Raw genomic sequence first — 23,551 nt, 5'->3', positions numbered from 1 at the left:
CTAGATGTTTAAATGCTCCACACTCCTCCTCCCTTCTTCCATTTTATATGAATGTGAATCAGATTTTATCAGCTCTCTTTAAATGTGTGTCCTGTTTTGCATATCCAGGCTCACTTCACCAGGTGTTGCAAGGTCTTCCATGTTAGAATAAAAACCTGACTACTTCAAGTCCTGAGCAATTTGGCCTACTTTGATCAAGGGGAGTTGGGCAGTCAGAATTGATGAGCATGCGTTTCCCTTCAAACCTTAGCTACTATGTAATTCTGTAACTCAAAAGCCCACCTTAGTACTTTTTTCTATATTGTGTTGTCAGGTGACAATACAGAATAATCAAAATTTTTAATCTTGTTATTTCTTTGAAAACCCAGCTAGGTCAGATACCATTTCAGGAATACTGTCTTACAATCACCCCTTGATGCAGATAAGATACTTTCTCCTACCATCCTGGAAGGCTACTGCTTTCCAGCAATTTCTAGTGGGAGCCATACTGTCATATTCCTGAAGAGAAGATAAGAGATATTACCCTTTTAGTAATTAGAAGGCATAGAAAAGAAGGTACTATCCCTCTTCCAAATCCCTGAGCAACAATGCTTATGACTATCACTGAAATCCAAAGATTAATTGCATCTCTTTTCCCTAATTGCTATTGTTTTATTTCAGGGCAGTGTCTTCCTAGTGAAGGAAGTTTTTATTAGCTCTTTAAGTGTGGGACTGATTACTCACCTGGCAGTGAATGAGGCTCTTTAAGATATAATCAGAACAAGCTAAATGGCTTTCCCTGGTTCATACTGCAGTTACAAACCCTGAATTGCTCAGGGAATAAAAAGGGGCTGTGGCTCTCTTTGACCTCATCAGGCACGCAGGTACAAACGCTCTGGAACAGCCTGATGTATGCTGTAGGTTGTGACACCTTCCTTTTCCATGATTTTAGTGCATGAACACATAGAGCTGTATCCTGGCTGGTGAGTAATAACAGTTCCTGGAGGAGAGGTACTGGCTTTTACTCATGTAGCAAGCATCTGGTGGAAATTTTCTGCAAAGGGATAGCATTTAAAAATAAGAGACTAAATTGCATTCTTTCTGTGCTTGAGACCCAGATGAGGTGTCAGTACCAGTGTCTGACATCGTGTTTGGCACTCCTCTTGGTTGGAAGAGGGGTTGTGCTCTTGTAGTTGATACAGTGCTCAACACATTTGTGTACTGTTCAGAGCCAGTTATTGATGGATTTTCTGGATTTGTAAATCAGCCAGGAGATGAATTGAGGGGTCTTTTCTCTGTTTCCACTTAGGTTATGGGAAGGCTACTAGCTGGGAATAACTTTGAATCTTTATTGACTTACAGTGCATTTGAACTGGTGGCTTGCAGGCTTCATACTGTTCAGCAGTGTCTTTTTTATAAAAAATCTGAGATAATGAGCATGGAAGCTATTTATTGCATATGCTCTTTTTCACAGATTTAAAAAGAGTAGAGATTTTAAATAATTTTTTTTTTAGTACCAAAACCACACATTTTTCCTACACCCTCTCTGTTTTCTGATTTTCTGGATATGAGCTTATGTGTATTATGTTAACACATTAATTGAAAAAACAAACCATTTTTCCCCCTGTGTTTGAATGCCATTCGTTTTAGGGGCCTAGGCCTAGTCCATTCAATGAAGAGAGACATCTGCTGAATTCAGTGGGTATGAGGTCCTGTGATTATGCACTTGGGCCTGCATCTGCATAGATTCTGCTGCAGGCTGCAGGTCTACATTTAGACAATCACACAAGAAAATTTAGCATTTTGAAAGATGCAGAATGCAGCTGTTTCCTGTCATTATGTTTCACATTTACTGAAGTCAGCAGTTGCTCTTTTCCAAGCAGTGCCTTTCAACAATAAACAAGGCAAATGCTTCCAATAGAACCTCCTGATGACTTCTGTTTGATTTAAATATATATATTGCAGCAGCAAATACAGCAATAACATGGAATATAAAACCCATTAACATGTACTCTAAAAATTATATGTAAGTTTAGAAAGGAGAGGAAAAAGAGATGCATTTCTTCTGATTACTCATTGCTGTATTTAGCATGATTTTTGTACATTGGAGGAGCATGCACTATATACTTTTATGTGTAATAAATGGAGTTCTCATTTTTCCGGCACACTGGAACTCCATCCTAATTGGAATTGGAGTGAGCAAATCAATAATTGATACTTACACCAAATCCAGAGGCATGCTTAGTGTATTATAGATAGCAAGTAAATTTTGAGACAATAGTTTTAGACAATTTAGGGAGATGAGTGTTTAAAACAGGAGACTGTGAGTGGTTCCTTGGTGAAGAGACCTACTGAAGCACTGATCTTAGCACCTGATGGCACCAAGTGGCTGACCAGAGCTGTGCCAGCCTTTTTTGATGAGTCTCTCCCTTAGTGCTGGGAAGCAGCTGTGTGTGAGATAGTGTGTAGGGATTTTTCTGGATCTTAAGGCTTTTAAGAAGGCTTAAAACCAAATGGTGTAATAAAACAGACATTCTAATAAGACATAATAAAAAGAAGAATATGGATAGTGAGTAAATTTTTTCTCTTCAGAGGCTTGGAGTTCTGCTTTCATGCTCCATCAAACGGACTTTGGATATTATCCACCTTGAATGGATTTTCCTGCTCCTTCCCATGCTGTAGTGCCTTTTATTTTGTGTAGCAAACAGAATCGCTTATCTTTTCCTGATGGGTGAGGGTTTTATTTCTGTTGTAACATCCCATGGCACAGGGCACTCCAGCAAGCTCTTGCAGTGACTGCTACGGCTGTTGTATGGGCTTCTGAAGCCCCAAGTACAAGGATCAACACAACAGACATGGTCTGGTCGAGTTCGCTAACTCCTTAGATATGGTATTTTTGGAAGGCTCCCAATACAGAATTGAATTCCAAATTAATGCTGTTGAAATCCTGTTACAAACCTAGATTTTATTCTGTATTAGCTATAATCAGTATTGAGGAAGAAAGTAGGAGTTTTATCACTCTGTTTTTCAAGGACAGATGTATATTCTCAGAAATGTTGGTGAGGTGTGTAACATTAAATGATTTGTATTTGGTGGCGAAATGCTAATAATTCGACTTAGACCTTCCAACAAAGAGGTACCATGATACTGACAATACAATAACTGGGCTACTGGATAAAGCCTGCTGGAGGTCTCTTTAAATGCAGAAAATGTCACCTTTTGATTTTTCTGAGAAATCTTGCAGATAGATGCAATATGGTGTTTAGGCCTTGGGATGCTGTGACGCAGCACAAAGAGTGTTGGCATATGGCACTAGTAAGTGCCCAGTGTAACCAGGTAAATGAAGATTCCTTGGCCTCCAAGACTGCACAAGCTGCTGCTTCTTCAGAGCTCAGGTGGTGTCCTCTGAGACCAGTGATACAGGATGTCTTCCTTTCTATGACCTGACCCCCCCAGCCTGCTGTGAGCAGGGAAGGGCTCAGGCATCCCAGGGCTCAACTGGTGACACAGTGTCCCTCTTCCTGCTTTGTGTAAGATTGGGAAGTGGGGATGGGGAGTTTTCCTCTGGGTAGCTTTGCTTTTTATTCTGCAGCTTCTAACACTTTCTAGAGGAGGCTCAACAGGAATAAGCAATGCTGACAGTGAGAGTCAGGTGGGTTTGAAGAAAGAATCTCCTTCTTCTCTCTCCACCCTTGCTTGACTAGACTAGTCACAGCATTCTGTGGCTCCAGCTCCACCTTTTCAGATTGCTCTGAGAGGAATGTTAACATCCTCTAATAACTCTGTCAGACATATCAAGGGATTTGTTTTATTAATTCCAAGACTGGGTACAGCAAATAGATTATAACTTGGGCCGTTTCATAGGCTTAAACAAACCTTTCTCTGCTTACTTATAATTTTTTCCCCCCAAATCTCTTTGGGTTAACTCCTTTTTCTGTTCTTTGTGTTACTATTTATTGAATATTCTCATTGATGTATATGTCACAGAAAATATGCCCAAAGTTCATTTCCATCTGTCATTTTTTAGATTATAAGAAAGGAACAGAGGCAGCACAATTTACAGTGGATTTGGCAATAGTAAATGCCTTTTGTAGCTGTCATGGTGATGTTCTGAGAACAGGACAGAGATGAAAATCCTTAGCACGTGTGCAGCTTCTTCCTCAACAGGCGGAGATGTCCTTTCCTGTTGGATATGGTGGGCAATGCCTCAGTTTCCAGTCTCTGTGTCAGTCTTGCAGGTGATGAGGACAAGGGTGAAAAACCATGGGCCTGGTTTCAGTGCTTTGAGCAGATTGCAGACTGCCAGCAATGAAACTGGTTTCAGCTTCTTGGGTCGTATGGCTAGTTCAATGTTTCATGTAAGTTTACAAGACTACTCAAAAATAAGTGGATTTTCGTGGTAGTCATCTTAGGAAAGTCCACTGTTGTGCATTGGCATCATCAAGCTCTTGGTTATCTTTATGTCCTGATAACCTTCTAGCAGTATTGCCTTTGCTGAAGCTGAGAGCTCAGAGAAGTAGCTATGTTGGTGAATCCAGGGAAGGCATTCCTGACAGGGAGGTTATTTCATTTAGGGGCAGTCATCCAATTGCCATCCTTTCCTGATCGATTGAAACAAGACCACCATTGGAGAGAAACTGACTCCTGTATCCCCAAGATCTCCTGTGTGTCACCTCCAGCTTACAAGAATAAGTATTGCTATGACATGATGCAGCCCCTGGAATGCCACATTAATTGATTTACTTATTAAAGTCAAGAGAAAATTTGGCTTGTAATGGGAAGATAGTTTCAATTGTAATTAAAACATGAGGAAGCAACTGCCCATGGGAACGTTGCAAATAGTTTTTGAAAGGCTTTTCAAAGAGTGCAAGACTTTTCACTATGAACAAAATCTGAATGAGGATAGGAGTTTCCAGCCATAAGTATGTGCTGGACACAGACATGGAAGAGTGGAGCAGATACAGAGATGCCTAGGTAATGATATAGAAGTGTGACACAGAAGTATGCCTGCATGCTTTTAGAAGGCCATAGGTTCTTGTTTCATCCAAGCTGGGAAGAGAAATCATCTTCCTCCCTTTACCTGAGGGAGGAGCTGCCATTAGGAACCTGGCTGTGACCATGCCACTGTTCCTAATATATGAATGCCTTACAATTGTGGTCCCAAATATTGTAGCTAAAGGCTGGAAAGTAATTTAGTCCCCTTTTTTTTTCCTTGTGAGTGACCACTTGGAAAATTTTTGTGATTTCCAACATGTAGCACAATGAACCATATGGTGACTCTTGCTGTTTGCATGGAACATTGAATGACAAACGGTAGTTCTTTTGGAGGAGACAGTGTGGTGTGTGTGCCTAACTTGGGCACATGCCATCAAGAATGTCCATGTTACTCTGTAACATACTTTGTTCTTTGCATATAGGGGCTATAGCTTGTTCCTGGCCCAAGCATTTCAAGTGAATTCTAAGGCAGATAAATGCTCTTTATAGGACTGAAGGCCTGATACTGCTGCACAGAAAGAGAAGAAGGGGCCTGGATCTGCACTAGCCTCTGGTGAGGTACAGGGACTGCTGGAGCAGTAGGGTGATCTTAGTCTGCTTTGTCCACACATTTCTTACTCATAAACTTGTCAGTCCATGTTTCTGATAAGAATAATAACTTTGCTCTTATTGGAGTTTTGGTCAGATTGGTACTTAGGAGAGGGAAGAACTTTTGATGGGTTTAGACCTGTGCTAAAAGATGAGTTATACAAATGGCCTGGTACAACTAACTTCAGAATAAACATCAAAACTGGTCATGATGTAGATGACATTGGTGTTTTCACTACAGGTAAACACAGCTGCCATCTGCAGAGGATGTTGATGGGCCAGCGCTTTTCAGTTTAGAAAAGAAGTGGTTAAAGAGGAGGTGAAGTAGACATAATCAGGAAAGACGTGGTGATGCTGAATAGAAAATGCTTATTCATGCATTTTATAAAGCAACAGTTTGGGGATGCCCAGTTGCAGGTTTTAAATGAACAAAGAAAACCAGCTTCACACATTTCAGAATAGATGTGACAAATTCAAGAAGGGAGAAGTCCATTAAGGATCAAACAGCATTCTGATCATGATGCAACCTCCACCTGTCTCACTGCTGGAAGTTGTTGATAATCGTTTTGTGATTTTTGTTGGTTCCTTTAACTCTTCCCTGAGTATCTGTGCATTGCTGCTATCAGAGGCTTGACTTTGGTGTCTGCCCTGCTCCATTAATGAAGTTGCTGGCTTATGATGCCTGGCAGATGTTACTGATGGGATTGTCTGGGTAGAATGTCTTTTGAGTTAGAGTAATAAAATCATACAAAGTGGATTGGAAAAGGTCACAAGGATCAACAAGTCTTTCCAAGACAAAATCAGGTGAATCTGAAAAATTAATGAGAAACACTTGTCTAGTCTTTTCTGAATAGTCTTCAATGCTTTTGGCAAGATCTCAGTGGCCAAAGTAGTCCAGAACCTCACTACCCTGTTCCTACCAAATTTTTCTGACGTTAAGCCCAAACTTCTCTTTCATCATCATAAGTTCCTTCTCGTTCTCTCTATGGTGAATATGAAGGACACTTATTTTCTGCTTGCATCTGCTCTTCAGAAGTTGATAGTATTTTTATTTCCCACAAGACTGGGAACATAACTGGCTGAATGTAGGTGCATGAGGGTGTTGTGCAAAATAGCAGGGAGTAAATCCTCTATTTTATCCAGTGCCCAGACACCTAGGATGAAACATAGAGAAGTTTCCTCCTGGAGTGCTCGGGCACTGTATCTAGGCAGCTTAAGTAAAGATCAACAGATTGCTTGGAGGGCATGGAGTAATTAAATTCCAGTTGGATTTTTGCTAGCAGTGGTCTCCTATTGACTTTTCCCCAGCAATGTAACCCGAGCCCTTAGGAATGTATGTGAGCATATTTGTTAGGATGTGTGGGAGAGGATGGTACTTTCACTGAAAGCTGTGAAATCAGCAAACAACTTTTTCTAAAAATAGTAATGATACAGAGTTAATTAGAGGGATTGGGAATTTGTTTTTCAATATTTTTTTTTTCTTACTGGAGCCAAGTAACTCTGTGCATTGGTTTCTGAAAGCAGCAAGCATACTTAATCCATACCATGTTGATATGAAGGCCCTTTTCTATATGGCCACATAACAGTAGCAACACCATAGTGGTTTGCAAGTGTCTCCCCAGCTAGCTTGAGCACACACTCTGAGTATTTTGGTTCCCTGAGAGGAAAAAACTTGGCCCCTTAAAGTCAAGGCTTCCTATGCTATTTCCCAGTCCTTCAGTGAAGTTGGATTGGTGAGCTATGCCACCCACTGATATCAAAAACTAGTAAGAAAATTAATAAAAAAATATTATAATACAATAAATGTAGAACTAGAATTTCCAATAGGGAATGAACAAGAAAAGGAAAAAATCCAAGAAAATCAGTTTTGGAAAGCAAACAGGAACTATGTGCATACAACAGCTATTTTCATTTTGTTTAGTAGATAAAGGCTCCACTCAAATTTCCTATGCTTACAAGGTGAGGCACATGGACATAGGTCAGTTGGCCTCACATTTGACCCCATACAGAGGGTAGGCTGCCCACAACATTAATGTGCACAGTATGTAGAGAAGGATTGGCAGCCTCAAATCACTGTAATTCAGATAAGATTTGAAACCAGCTAAGTTTTGAAATCAAATCCCTTCACCTCATTTAAATCATGAGTGTTTTAAAATCACACAGCACTTTTAGTAGAATCAGCGAAGTTTCATTCTGCCTCTTTAAGTAATTCTTGTTGTTCTAATTCTGACATGCTAAACTGCTGTATGTTTCTATAAGCTGTTAAACATCTGTCTCTTTCACTTCAGAGCTGGCTGCTTTTCAGTACTGGATGAATGAGTCCTATAGTCACAGCTAATAAGTGCTTTGGGATCCCAAGTATTAGCTGTGCAAAGGCACAGTACCACAAATGTATGCAATTCTATGCAATGTATCAAGTGAATACTATTCCCAAGAGGCTGGCAGACTGAGAGATCCCATAGGACAAAGAACACAGAGAAATGTAATTGATTGTAATGAACTTGTTTGTGTATGTGTCACCACTTATCTCTACTGAATAAAATCAGAAGTGTTCAACACTCCATTAACACAAATTACAGGGTCCTATTCTTCTGGAGTGAGACAATAAGGCCTACACCTGCTAGTACTGTGAAGTTCTTCATGATCCCAGTGTGTTGCTCAGTGACAGGCATCATAGGCTGGAGTGGTCTTGGATTTGTTTCAGTATCCTAAACATTTAGCAACTTAAATATTTAGCAAATTAATCCCCTTGGAATCATTGCAAGGACACCAGGGATGCATCCTACGACCAGTGTAAAACAAGAGATGTTAAGTAAACATAAAGGATGAAAATCATGACACTCTTAAGTCCTTTATGGATTTAATGGAGCCAAGATTTTAACTTTGGTTAACCATAAATACAACAGTCTTCAAAATGTCTGTGTCCAGCGTAAGCACTGTATCCAGGCATGTGCTAATGATTGAAGCTGACCTCATTGCTGAGCCCATCTTTACCCAAGCAAATTGTTGTTATAAAGTGTTTATACAATGGAGATGCTATTTGTTTTTGAGTTGCTGTAACCTGATGGTTTTGAACCACTGTGTATTGAAGAGAAAGAAGAAGAGTCTGTAGGAGGTGAAGTAGGACCTTGTGTTTATCTGTGCCTTAACAGACCAGATTAGGATAGAATGAGACCACTTGCCAAATCAGCATGTGAAATTAACACTTTGTTTGATGAAGTATCAAATTAGTAAGAAATTTGCTTCTCCCAGTTTGAGGTGTTTCCAGCTGAACCAAAATGCAGCTTTTCATATTGTTAAAAATATTCCATCAGAACTCACTTAGGCAGTAATCACCCAGTTCTGAGTCACCAATATCTCTTACTATCACACTTCAGGAGCTCAGGCTGGCTCGTCATGTATCTTTTGAATCATTTCACTGACTGCCGTAAATGCATCAATCTATGGTCTGAATGGTTTATGTTTTTTTAATATATATATGCACATATATGTATACATATATATAATATGTCAAATTAAGTGCCTGAGTTTCCAACCAGTCATGCTTCTGTCAGTGAGATTCTACCCATATCCATTTCTGTATTTGCAGAATGAGGGGAGCCAAATCTACTTTAGAAAAGCTGTTTTAGGTGTCAGTATCTGAATAATCTTAGAGTATGGTAATTTTTGTGTCTAAAAGCTGGATTTCCTCTCATTTGGGAGTGGGTCTCCTATGACAAAAAATACCTCTAAGTTTTGTGGCTTTTGCTTTCCTCCTCTCTCCAGCTTCTGCCTGCTCCCCAGTCCTCTCTGTACACTGCTGTTCAGAGTGAGAGTAATAAGAGGATGCTGGAGAACTTTAGTGCCATTCACTTCTAGGTGCTTATTTCCACTTAACCTAGGATGCTTCTTTCTGCCAGCTTGTTTGTGACTTGTGAATTCAGTCAGTTGCTTAGAGTTTAGCTGCCAGAAGACAGGTGTCCACAGCACATCAAAGCAGGGGACAAGATTGAATGGATTGCAGAGATGGAAATGAAAGTAGGTCTCTTCAAGTCAGGGTGATGAGTATTGGTAGGGCTTGTGCTTTCATTGGCCTTGTCTTCCAGCTGGAGAGAGAAGTGTGCTGTCATGATACCTTCCCTTTTTTGCTAAACTTTGTGTTAAAAATGTTAGAGTGAAAAATACCTCAGATGTTTCCTGTACAGGCATGGAAATGATCTGAGCTGTAATAACATTTGCTTTGTTCCCCCTGCTCCCCTTCATCCTCCTCCTTCCTTCCCACCCAGATAGATGGCTGGGGCTGCACCAGACAAAGGCAGCAGCCCTGCTGATCCCTCTTTCAACACAGCTATTATCATCAAAGAACAAAAGCAAACACTGCTGGCTTGCAGCTCAGCCCTTTACAAAGGAGCAATAAATGGACTCTGGTGTATAGGATCAAGCAAGCTCTGCCTTGTCTTACATTAAGAGGCAGACTTTTCTGTGTTTGAACTGCTCTGAGTTGGAGGAAGTGGAGAAACCTCCATCTATGTGGCAGTAAGTCCCATGGTCACTGATTTTTTTTGTTGTCCATGGGTTCTGCATGCTCCCTTTTTAATTGGAATGCTCTACCTCCTCAGTCCCTGTGGCAGGGAGGAGGTCTGTGTAGGTGAGGAAGGTAATGCTACTGGAAGAGAAAGAGAGTGGGGGCATGTTTTAAACAGTCCTATTGTAAACAAAACAGAAAAACATAAAGAGAATTTGAAAGAACATCTCAGATGACATGGTCTGAAGGAGAGTCATCTCAGGTCCCCAATTCTGGTCACACTAGCTATATGCCATCTCTGTCATTTACCTTTCTTGAGGCATTAGATGTCTCCTAATTGTAGAGCCACCAGCCATAAGGTATGGTGGGTCCCTTTTGTCAATACGTGCAACCACAGTTTTAATTGTGAACCAAAGTGGAATAACATTGCACACTGCAAAAGTGTGATGATGTTTCACATGGGGACTTATATTTAATAGTAAAAAACCCGTTTTTTTCACCCAGGTGGTGATTGGGCACTGGAACAGGCTCCTCAGGGAAGTGGTCACAACAACAAGCCTGACAGACTTCAAGGAGAATTTGGACAAAGGTCTCAGGCACATGGTGTGGTTCTTGGGCATGGTGCTGTGCAGGGCCAGGAGTTGGACCTGATGATCCCTGTGGGTCACTTCTAACCCACATTATTCTGTGCTTTGTGGTTCTGTGACTTGCATGGCAGTTTCACTTGTATGCCACAGTGGTATTTATTGCAGGGTCTTCTGTGACAACTGACTGGCTATGAGTAATTTTTTCTCTTTGCAAAGAAAGCAGTGCTTTCCTTTTTTTTTTTTTAAACTAAAAAGCAAGTAGTTTCACCATTTTGAAATCAGCATTTGCCAGCAGATACCACATGGGGGGGTGTCTGCAATACAAGAAACTCCTTCTGCATTTAGTATGGGAAGTAACACTAATGACCAGGGCTGCCACGTAGGTAAGTACTGTGGAAGTGTCACAGAGATGCAAACAGTGACTTTAGTGGTGCAACTAGTGTATACAGAAATCATTTTGGATGGAAACTTTGCAAAAAAAGATACAGCAAAAAAACTTAAGAGTTAAATCAGTCAGGATGGGGCATGCCTGGTCTTAGGTATGTTGGCACAAAAAAAAAGGCAGGTAAAAAGAAATCCCCTTGCTTTTACTTGCCATTGAGAAACTAAATTTCAGGGATTCTTACGCTAGCTTTTAGCACTTTATAATTTCTCTTTTTAACGCCTTCATGACCTGTTTAATTCTTGGGCAGTTAAGTAAATATTATTCCAAGCAATGTATCAGTTACAGCCCACTGCCTCTACTCTTACTTGCTTAGTGTGTTTATCCCTTGGTAACCTTTGGCTAGATCTTTCCTTTGCCCTTTCTATCTGCTGATAGTTTTTATTTCCCAACCACCCCACAGATTTCCTGCTGGAGCACAGACACCCTGGTGAGGCTGCCTGCTGTTCCAGGCCCCATTGGTAGCCTGGACTGCAGCAGTGCCTGCTCCATTGTCAGGTGTGGTGGGAGGCTGAGAGGAAAACATGGGTTGAGAACTTTTTACCTGCTTAGAATAGAATTTAAATTTCCAGTGGATGCTGGATTATAAGAAACATTTGCAGTACCTTATGGTAATCACTTCTACCTCTTCTGAGATATGTGATCATCTCTAACTATCTCTGATTCTTCCCAAGCAGTGGAAGACTGCTCCTAGCAGTGGATTTGTAAATTCTTTGTCATCATGTTCACATCCTGGAGAAGTGTTTAAGGGTCTCCTCCTTCTTTCTGCCCCTGCTATCACCTTCTTTTTCTTTCCATCCTCAGTGCATGCATTGCTACCTGACTCTTGTTTGCTTTTCCTCCCTCAAAGTAATTACTTTCAGGTAAACTTTCAGTGCTTAGTGTCCTTTTAGGCCTGCCTAGACACTGATTCTTAGGTGCAATTATGGGCTAAAAGAGGCAAGACAGAAAATAATCTGCATCAGATCTGCCATATGTTTAGTAAAAGCTATGGAATTTAAATGAATTGATGCAACAGCCCCTCCCCTCTCTGTGCATTGTTTTATTTGGGTTGTTACCTGCTTAGGAAACTACAGCTTGATATATGTATAATGTTCCACAGAGACTTTTCCTCAATGGTTTTTGAGCCACTAAAAAGTGCAAAGCAAAAAGCAGCATGCATGGGAATCACTCACCACTGAATTGCAAGTGTCTCAGGAGAACAAGTGGCACCAGTTTCACAGGGACAAAGTGGATTTGGACAAGAAGGTGGAATACTGATGGAAATTGGAGGGCACAATGGGAGAAGGAGAAGATAGCCTTAGACCTTACTGTAAAGCCAGTGCACTCAGTATGTCATGCTCCTGGATTTGTGGCAGAAGTAGTCTGGGATCTGTAGTCCAAACCATTACTGTATTTCTTTGAAGCCTTACTGGAAAAGGTGACAACTCCACCAGCTCAACTCCTGGACAAGCTTCCAGGGGAGAATGCTGTCTACAGACCTGGCCTCTCTGATTCCACAAGTGAGTTTTTATTTTTGAGGGCTTCCTTGTAAGGAAAATATTGATCTAATCCTATGAGATTTCATGGGATTTTCCCTATTGGTATTATGATAAGTGTAGCTTATTTAGAGAGAGACTAAACTTGGGATGCCAAAAAAAGTTATGAGAAGCATTTGGTTAAAGTACTTCATTTGGGATTGGTGGGCTCTGCCCAAAACAGACAGTACATTTAAATATATGCCTTCTCTTATCAAGTTATCAATACTATGAATTACATAGTCTTGCTCCTCCCTTTTTAAAGGACTTATTTTCAAATTTATATGATTGATTCTGAAAACTGGTTTTATACTAGAGAGAGAAAAAGTGGTCAAATGACACTTTCTGAATTTAGCATCTTGAGAAAGACAATATGTGCAGAGCTCTGGCACATCTCCTTCTCCCCCACCTCTACTACTGTCTGCAATGAAGGATGTTTTTGGGAGATGGTGGACAGAAAGTATGAAACTGAATGGGTTCTCTTCTAGACTTTGAAACTATGTTGTATGTCTTACGCCTGGTCATAAATTCACAAGGCCCCTTATAAGAGGGGAGCAGGTTCTTTTCTATTTTTCTGGAAACTTGCTTGAATTTATGTGCTATAGAAGCCTTCTGCAGGCAGGTTGGTTTTTGTTTCTCTCTTTTGCATTTGTGTGTGTGAAAAACATAGAATATTTTAACAAATATTCTTACAGGAACTGATGTGGCTTGGTTCTATCTGATTCCAGGAACTCTCTCTCCGGACAGATATGATGGTGGATTCACTCTTACATGCACAGTGGAGAGGGAGCCAGTGCCTCCTCCCTTGCATGGCGGCGTGCTTGGATGCAGATGGGTGGCCTTCAAACAAACCTAATTACTTCTGGTTTTGCATGAAATTGATTTCCATGCAAGGATGCTGAGTTGCTGTGTGCATCTCTAATGGCTTTTTTTTCTCTTCTCTTTCTTTCTCTTTCTTTTCTGCCTTCTGCTTGCCATGAACACACCTCGACAGATGTCAATCATATTCCAGGTAAGTTTTACTTTTGCTGAGCTGAAAGGCTGTTCCTCAAGGAGTGGTGGTAAGTTACCAAGGCAGGTCTCATCCTGCTTCCTGCTGGATGTCATGAGGTCTGGATTGCACAGACTTTGCTGAAAGAAGGCCTACATCATAGCAAAGGTCACAAACTTCCCTCTTCAGAGACTACATTGTGTTGGTCAGTTAAAGGGATGCTTTCTTAATGAAAATTACATTGAGAATGGTTGCTTGTATTGTTAGTTGAACCTGGCATTGAGAGCTGTATTATATACTATTTATTTCTGATACATCTGTGTGTAGTCTGGCGTAAAAATTTAGTTTAGTAATTTTCTTTCTCCTACTGCAGTCTACTCCATTTGCTACTCCCACTGATAACATGTTGAATTTCAGTTCTAATAACTAAAGGGTTTTTTGTTGTTGTTTTATTTTACATTTTTATAAACCAGTGAGTATATTTCTGGCTGAATCTGAATGTGAGATCTTATTTAGGTATGAAAATTTTATTCTCACTAGGGCACAAATGATTTAAAAGGAAAAATGAATGTGTTTCACATGCTTGTTTATATGTACAGTTCTTCCACAACAGCCTATGTTACCACAGAGAACTCCAAACCTCCTTCCTCAGATTGCTGCTCGTTGTTGACAGGATCAGGGTCCCCCAACTTCAGCTACAAGTGTTAGATGGGCTAGGCTACTTTACTCTAGTCCACATTTTGTTGCCAAAGAAACTTTAGAAACATTTTTTTACTTCGCACTTAGGCAGTTCTACCTGCTTTATCATTATGTGAAATGGAAATGAGAGCCCAGGAAAGCACCCTACATTGCCCTGGCTGGAATGGGATAATGGGCAAGTGAAAGCTCTTTTCCTTCTCAGCTTCCTGCATAACTTTTGCTAAACATAGCCTGGAATGAATTATCTGGATTATGTTCTCTGTTCAGTTTTCTTCTTTTCTACACTTGGATAATCAGATCTTGTGCATCACTTCAGAGTAGTACAGGGAGGGCCCATCACTTGGATATTTTCTTGGCATATTTAGCCTTTCAGCTTCTCTCATCAGCTGCCTGTTTGTTCTGCTGAGAACTTTTGCATTCTGTGTGCATCTCAACTGACAGCAGTGGGAATGGAAGTGGCCAAATGGCAAATGTCACCTGGCACACTTTGGGAAGAAAGGCTCTGTTAACTTTAAGCTGCAATATTTTCAGTTATCTACGAGGCTGAAACTATACCAGCTCTGCCCCAGTCTGAGGTGTCCAGGAACTCTTGTTTCCTCTTGTCTTGGCAGGGTCTGACAGGACATAGACCAAAGGCTTCGAATTACAAATCTCTCCACAGCATCCTGAAGATGTTGATGTGTGTGGCAGAGGAGGATGAGTGAATTGGGGAAGCATGGCCTTGCTATGCTTTACCAGTAGGACACATGATATTATGCCAGGAATGAATATTGCCTCAAATAATATCAGGGACATCTCCTGGTGCACAGGAGCTGATAGCATCACTGGTAGGAGCCCAAGCAGAGGTGGCACACTCAGTACAGGACTCTCCGGCTGTTAGTATGGGCACCATGGAGCAGTCCATCCTTGTGCTCTCTGACTGTGCTCTCCTGCCCTATTGCCCTGTAGTCTCAGGGTTTATATGCTTAGGTGTGCATTTTTTAATTCTTCCTGTTGCTCATACACATGTTCTTGTTTTCAGGACTGCTATATGTTTTCTCATGTGGGTTTTTACTCACCTGTGGATTTCTTGTGACATATGAATGTTTTCTCAATCATCTGTATATTTTCAGTCTGACAGTTACCCACACCTCATTACAAGGCTCTGTCACTGTTTGTTCCTGGGCAGTCTAATCCCTCTGCTCATCTCACCCTTGTGGGTGCACTGGCACTGCTGTGGGATTGTGCAGTGCCATGGACCTCCACAGGGGTTTGGGTCTACGCTTCTGCTCTGCTGAGCTATGCAGACACTTTCTACCTACTTGGTCATCCAGCTGTCTATATTGCAAGGACAGAGCCTCAGGCCCCTGTCAAAATGGTTACTTTAACCATCTACTGTTTGAAAGACAAATTAGAGATTTTATGTGCTTGTGGTAACTACCCATAGGCAGCAAAAGGGTTGTAAAGAGCCCATTGATTAAATAAGTATTCATTATTGTTGAATAGACTGGTTCAAAATAATTCCCCACTAAGAGGAGGTAGCTGTGAATAGGCTGGAGCTGGCAGCAGTGGGCACCACAGGGTTCTGCAGGTTCAGTTACTCCAAGGTGCAAAAAGGTTGTTTATTTTTAAAGTAAACAGAAATGTGTAGTATAAGCCTTTCCTGGCTGTGAGGTCTCTGCTTGTGAAGGACACTCCAGCACCAGGGGCTCATTGCCATACTCTTTTCAAGAGCCAGCTTGATCCCATCTGGCTCATGTCACATGTAAAAAGTTTGTCAGATGTCAGCCCACCTTTCCTGCAAATCGAATGCCTCAGTTATAAAACAACAATACCATATTTTGAACAGTGCCCTGGAGTTGGGGTTGTTGCTGTCTGCACTTGACTGGGTCATGGATTCACTGTGTCATGTAGAGGAGAAGTAGCTTCTTTCAGTACTTAAGTTTTCTCTTTGGGGTTATAGCTACAGCCTCACCTCACATTCACAACCTGGTTTGGCTGCTGAGGCTGAATATTATGGAGTTTAAGAGCCTTAGTGCGAGGTTAACTGCCTGTCTGGGAGGTGGCGTGGAGCACAGACCAGAATGACCTCTGTCACTTCTGCACAGTATCTGTTTCTTTCTTTGCACCTTCTATTCTTTACCAGTGGTATAGATTCTGAAGTAGTTGGAAAAAACCAATAGATCAAAGAGAAAGTGATATGCTCCTGTCTCACTTTTTTTTTTTAGTGGAAGAATATATGCAGGAGAAAAAATTGAATATAGTTCCTTGATATTATGGAGGCTGTTACTGATACCTGGGGAGGGGGGTGTCAGTTTAAATAGTGCTTTTCCTATTCCTACCATGCTTATTCTTATTGTAGGAGAGATTTTTGAATGTTTATAGGGAGGAGGCCAAGAGATTAAGTTCTGGACATTTGGCTGTTATGATTTCACTGCTGACTAGTGTTTGCATATAACTGAATGGACAAAACCAACCAGACATTACTAGGTACTAGGTAGTTCCCAGAGGAAAAATCAGTCTTTGTTTACCTGAACAAATCCTTCATAAAGATGCAGAGATCATTGAAAGTATAAACATATTAGCACATTTTTGATCCAGGCCTTTAATCTTTCAAATGCCATCTTTAAATTCTTCTTTCCCTTTCTCATCTCTGGTCTGCTGTTATAGTTGGTGTCCCTTATTCCATGTCATTGGGTCATTTAAGCAGTACCTGTATGCTGGCTTCTGCTTCCTTAAAGAAGAACTCTGGTTTTAGGCCATGAAAATGATGGGTTTCAGCCCATCTGAAGTTTCCTGTTTGCAGAAGGTGCTAGGTCAGAGTCAGAATCCATCTATGCCATATTGTCAGTGCCGCTCATTAGGAGTTTGAAGTCAGTATGTATGAGCTTAGGTTCTTCATAGGTGTCACCATTATTTTGATTCTTGCATGCCCTTTGCACAGGTAATGTCCCCTAATGTGATTTTCTTACACTGGAATGTGAATGCTTTTAGTTGCATGCAAACCCATTTGCAAAAATATGGCAGTAGTAATCACTGGGGTGACAGCAAGAATTCCTCTATCCTGGAAGTGTCTTTTTATGAAAGTAGATGCTTTGGAGGAAGTTTAAGAAACTATGATAGAATATGTTTTGTCTCAATACATTGGTGTTTCCTGGTAAATACTATTTGAAGGACTTTCTGACCTGGTGTTGCATCCAGATTGTGTTCTACAGTCATTGATGGGCATATTTTTTTCTGGATATATCCAGTCTTTGTTTTTCTTAATCCACTTGTATTTTTTAACTCCACTGTATCCTGTGATAACAAGTCCCATTGTTTAATCATTGAAATGTGGAACATACTTTATTTCAGTTGTTTCTACAACTGTTACTTGAAAATTTCATTCAGTGACTCCCATTTTTTATGTTTCCCACCAATAAAGAAAAGTATATTTCCTGTTCACCTGCTCTGTCCCAATTGGGGTTTTATCTCAATCATATATATTGTCAGAGATATCTTTTCTAAGCTGAAGAATTGTATTCCATGTCTGCCAGTTATTTTCCCAACTTTTGCACCTACTTGATCAGGTGTTCTGATTTGCAGTGATACACATTTTGTGGATCGGGTGAAATGCAGTCACTCTCAGGCCTTGCACATGCATTCTCACATCCTCTTGAGCATGTGGTCATCTTTGTGAGCACTTGCATGTTGGTTTTCAAACACCGCCATGCTTGTAGCTGTTCCTATGCAAATACTTACAGAAGAATGCCACACAGCATATCAGAATACAGAAAACTCCCAGTTTCTGCTGGGAGTGAAAGGAGATAGTTTTTTTTTTTTTTTTTTCACTATTGCTTCCATAGATGTTGGGGTAAACAACTTTCTCTTTGGTTTCTAGCTCATGTTCTTATTCCTTTGATCACTCAAAGGAGATGCCATTCAACCTGACTCACTGCCCCTGATAGTGACAAAACCTATCCTGGAATTACATAGCAGAGGGAGAAAAGGGGATGGGAAAGAGGAGCTAGCACAGCTGTTGTGTGTAATTGGATTGGAAGTGGGCCTGGGGCTACAATAACAAACCTGCACTCCCGGCTGGGCTCACTGCTGGGGCCTGAGAGCAGCCCCTTGGCTGTCGTGCATGTCATGGTTGAAGCAAACACAACTGACCTCCCCAGCCTGTGCTACTGCTTTGCTGGCTTAGAAGGAAAAAGCCCTATGCACACCAGCAGCCAAGAAATCAGGTTACCCTCTTGGTAGAGCTTGTCTAGCAGGTGAAAGGTCTGAACTAGGCTGCAGAATGATTTTGCTTCCTTATCCATTCTTCACATCTCTCAAGACAAGGGTTTTGCTGCTTCTTCTGAGTCCCATTGTTTGGCCCTGCTGGAATGTCCTCTTTTTTGGTACCTGGGGCTTCTTGCAGAATTTTCCTTGGACTTTTGGTTTTTGAGAACCTCAAAATACCTATTTTATGAAGACCACATGCAAGACAAAGATCCTGTCAACTCTTTTCACTAATAGAAAAGGGAACTGCCAATGGAGCTGGGGTACGAGGCTCAGAGTAGAGAAAAGCCTATTTCTTCAGGAACTGCTAGTTTTAGAATATTTGGAAAGGAGGTGAAAACAACAGACTCCAGTACTCATCTGAGTGCTCTTCTGTATAGTGGATGTAATTTTGTTTCTGGAAGAGTCTGGTGTTTGCATGATTTCTTCCTCCAGCTTTGCATAAAGGATTTTGAGCATATCCTGGACTGGAGGGTTTGATGTCCTACCTCAGACATACATTGCAGCTGGCCCTGCTATTGTCTGAATGGGTCATACAGCCTGATACCCTGAAAAAAGATCCTCTCTGGGCAAACTTGCCCCAGGGAAGATCTGGGTTGCTGCTGCTGCCTGGCAGTGTCTTTTCCCACTCATTAAGAGCTTTTGGGCTAATCATTTGGTAGCATCATTAGAAGGGAAATACTGAGGCTGTCTGCCATAACAGAGCAATTCAGTGGTGCGTGCACACCCACGCACACGTGCACACCCCCAGATCATGGGCCCAGTAGCACAGGACAAGCTATAATTAACTGGATGAACGAGTCTATCTTCCTTTGTTGCTGCAATGGCTTGTCACTCTCAGCTGTGTTTTGTGCTATCCTCACCTTCTTATGTTTTGTAGCTTTATCTTCCAATTTAAGTGCTAAATAGTAATGGGGTGGGAGGGAGCAGGATTCAAACTGTTTCAAATGTTTCCCATATTTTCTCCTCCACACTGAAAATTGCCCCTAGCAAATCCTTAAAGATGAGGACTGCTGTTTAACTATATTGCTCTTCCATATAATTGTACTCTGAAGCTACTTTTAAGAATGTCCTTCTGGCTTCATAAGAATCCAGTGTTAGCCCTTGGTACTTTGTACAATTAGAGCCACTTAATTTTACTATTTTGATATAGAAAGCAGATGGTTTACAATTTTTTTTTTTAAAGAAGTAGTTTGAAATGCTTCTTTGAGATCAAGAGAGCTAAATTTTAAATTTTAAGAAAATAATACTGATTGGGTATTAGGTTAAAGGAATATTAAAAAAAACCCTCCCAGACCTAATAGGAAAAGTCAGTTGTGGCAGGCATAAATCATGGCCAGAGAGCAGAGTTTGGGTCTTTCTGCCTTCAGCAATGGACATATTATTTTAATAACAAATTGATGTTCTGAAGAAACAGACTGCTTTCTCTTCACATTACTGCTGAATGTTCAAAGAAGCTGGGCCTCGAGAGGCTGAGTACAAGCAGATGTTTATCTAAAAAACATGTTGAGAGTTTCCTTCTGAAGCCATGCTCTTGTCCTTACTGTCATTCATGTTTGAAGTTCAGGAGTAGAAAGTCACCATATTCTTGACTTGGACATAAAATGTCTTTACAGGCAGATGAGCCATTTATTCTGAGGTTTTCCTAAACCTTTTCCAGCCTACTTGCTGCACACCATTTTTGTTGGGCAGCATTTATGTCCAGACAGTAAATTATTATAAGGATGACTAGATTGATTTAGAAAAAGTGTGAAACCCCTTGGCTACTAGAGCTCATGCAGATTTTTATCAGTCTTTTCCTAGCTCTACGTTGGCTGGGTTTCCCTATAGCTGAAGCTATAATCAAAGTTTCTTGTTGAAAAAAATCCAAGATTCAAAGTAAAATATGCTTCACCTGGGTTTAGGTGGACAATCAGATTTTCTTATAGGATTCTTCTTAAATGGGATGGCTATTAGCACAAACATTCTAATAGTAGAATATGTGAATAAAGGGCTTTGGGGCCTTATGAGTTCGTTTGTATCCTGTGTCTGCTAAAAAATTTGCTTATCTTTATGACTGCTGCCCAAATAGCATGGTGATAGGTGTCCCTATTGATCTGGAAAATCTGGTCTAGCTTGCAGGTCTGAACAATTTGTACAGCTCTTGCCTTGGTTTGTTGGATGCCATAATAGTTTCTTACAGTCCAATAGCAAGTGTTACCGCTTTCCACCTCAAGGTGGTTTTGACTTTTATGATTTGAAAATTGTTTTAGTATCTTGTCATGTCTTGAAACTGATGTAAAGGTGAGACAACTATGTCAGTTCACATATTCCACGTTGATTTTACTCTGACTGATTTGAGGCCTTTGTTACACATGTTGCAAATGTCACGGATTTTATATCTCAGTGGTTGAAGGTTTTAGTTGTTAATGACATTTTCTTGGAGATAAATACACTCATTTTCACTCTTACTTTAAAATGCAAGGCAGGAATATTTTCTGATGAGAAAAGCTGATATTTTATTTCATTATTTATATTATTATTTTATCTAATAATGAATCTGGAATTCTGTTGGTGTTTTCTTTGTTAAAATAAGGGTCTCTATTTATGGGCAACTTATAATACAATAGTGTTTTTTTGTGCTGTCTCCAAGGCCACTGTCCTTTATTTTTCTATTTTGAAAAAGGAAAAATAGCATTGGCGGGGGGAGGGCATTATTTTTTCATTAATCTCCCTGCTTTCGTTGTCAAGTTGGGACTAGAAAATCAAGAGGTACATACATTACCAGTACCACGGCTGCTGTGGTTTTTCAAATCTGTGAAGAAGCAGAAAGCACCAGAATATTTCTTAGGGATACTTTCTTTGACAGGTATTTGAATCAAGGCCACATTGGGGCCACAACATTGCGTTTCTATGGGGGTGTGCTCACTCCTCAGCTCAGGCAAAGGGCTTGTGAGGATGAATCTGGCTGATGTGCCTGGTAGATAGGGCACATGGCACTGGCCCTGGGGATAAGGACGAAAGGGGTGTTGACTCTCCTGACCTTTTGAGATTTTTAAAGCTCCTCTGTGGCTGGTGGAGAGAGAATGGATCCTTCTGGTGTGATTTATGGTGTTTAATGTAGAATCTTGCTTTGAACCTTCTCTGGGGGGTTTATCTTTGTGTCCAAGTGGACAAACCCCTGCCATCCCCAGTAGATGCACCTGTTGATGTTGGGTCTCTTAGGTGTGACTTTCCCTTCCCACAGTGTACGAGGCCTCAGGATCCCCATCTCCACTTTGGATCTCATGTCCCCTCCCTCTTCAGCCAGCTTATGCTGCATGTCACACTGACACCTTCTAGCCTTTTCAGTTTTTTTTTGGCATTGCTACAGGGATTCTGTGCCTTATAGGTCCTAACAATTATACTTTTGTCTTCCTGCCTTTTATGGTGACTTTGAAGTGTCCATTTGATCAGACCTAAGATTTGCCTGTCAAGAATGATGGGGTCAGTAGCCATAAATAGAGACAAAAATTCAACCCACTCTTCTAGCAGAGCAAGCGATTCTCACTGAATTATATTTTGTCATTTAAACCAGAAGTGTCCTACAGTATCAAATCTTCTAGGTTTATTTATAGCTAAAAGACCTAAAAGAATCTAAACCTATGTTGTGTTTCTGATTATTTTTCTAAATCCACAATAATCTTCAAGAACATTACGGTATTTGCATTCCTTAGACTGTACAATTATTAATCCCCTTATCTGGCTTGAAGTTCTCTGTGGGTGAACATATTCTTAGGATGATCTGGATTTTAGATTTCTTCAGCCAACGCAAATGAAAACCATAAAAGAGAAAGGAATAAACAAATTCAAACTCAGCATGCTTCATGTTGAAAATTCTCATTCTAATAAATTCATTTGACCTCTCAGCCTCCGTGAAATTAAAAAGTTGCAGCCCTGTTTTATTAAAAAACTGACTTAAAATATGGGGTGTGTGGTGTGTATGTGCATCGAAGGCCCTGCCATATTAAGTGCTATTAGAGGTAGGAGATGTGAGAAGGAATCAAGCTAAGAGAAGTTGGTCAGGGAACCAAGTATGCAACGGTTTCCTCATGGCTTGAGTGTGTAGGACTTGAACAGGCTAGTTCTGTGATGTCTTGTGTCACAAAATTGATTAATGGGTCACTTCATGCTTAATGTCTTGGGCATGGATCTATATACAGAAATATCTAAACAGAAAGTGTTTGTATCAATACAGTACAGTAAACCTATTTTAAAATGGGCCTAGATGTAGAATTTGATTGAAACAAACAAGGTTTGTACTGGAAAGAATTATGAGGGAGTAGAGCAGCCCAAGTGAACACTACAGCCTCATCTGCAGAGCTGACAGTGACTATCTCTGGTGAGGGGAACTGTGCCTTCTGGATTTACCTTCAATTATGAAACTGAAGAGCTTTAGCTACAGAGCCATAAAGTAGCCCACTGTTCTTGGAAATTGAATCAACAGTTCTTCCCAGAAAGGGTGTGAAGGTGTATTTAAATAGTTTACAGGTAGGTTTTTTTTGTCCTTGCTATGTCTGGTGTATTGGTGTCTAATTAGTAAGTGTGAGCAGTGTTGATAGACTCCTAAAAATTCACGGTGAAGCCACATGTTCAATAATGATGGCTTTGTGTATGCATTTAGACCAGAGGATTCATCTGAAGCAGCTATGGTGTGATTATGGCCTCCCTTTTACTGACCACTGCAATCTTGAATTTAAAGTCTTTAGCTGAGGAGAAGTTATTTCTGTATGTCTCCAGAGGAACAACAGCTCACTGCGGGCTGTCATTGCAGACCTTGGCTTCCATAGCCCATTTAGCTACTGTGGTGTGCAGTGCCTCTGGAGCCACCCCCACAGGGATGTGCTGAACCTCAGACAGAATTCTGCAGTGAGCAGCAGGTTTTTTCTATCAGTGACAGATGCTTTCCTGCTCGGTGTGGGAAGCAGTGCTTGCAAATGTTTGTGCCCTGTGTGCTGCAACCATACTTGGTCTAGTTCAAGAATG

At 40.8% G+C, this 23,551-nt stretch overlaps 1 protein-coding gene across 8 annotated transcripts in view; it reads left to right on the top strand.

Moving 5' to 3' along the window:
* NRXN3 (neurexin 3) overlaps positions 1 to 23,551 on the top strand; it is a 962,727-nt gene that overhangs the window by 71,390 nt on the left and 867,786 nt on the right. For 7 of the 8 annotated variants that reach the window (XM_064423706.1, XM_064423714.1, XM_064423712.1 and 4 more), the window contains one exon: positions 13,607 to 13,624. The exons of the other annotated variant lie outside the window; for it this stretch is intronic. In XM_064423706.1, coding sequence (XP_064279776.1) covers positions 13,607 to 13,624 — 18 coding nt within the window. The remainder of the gene's footprint in view (positions 1 to 13,606; positions 13,625 to 23,551) is intronic. 8 annotated transcript variants of the gene reach the window in all.

Source organism: Passer domesticus, chromosome 6 (genome assembly GCF_036417665.1).
Source record: "Passer domesticus isolate bPasDom1 chromosome 6, bPasDom1.hap1, whole genome shotgun sequence".
In the NCBI taxonomy this organism is placed as follows: Eukaryota; Metazoa; Chordata; class Aves; order Passeriformes; family Passeridae; genus Passer; species Passer domesticus.
Note: the sequence above shows the minus strand (reverse complement) of the source record. Positions and strands in the feature narration are given on the sequence as shown.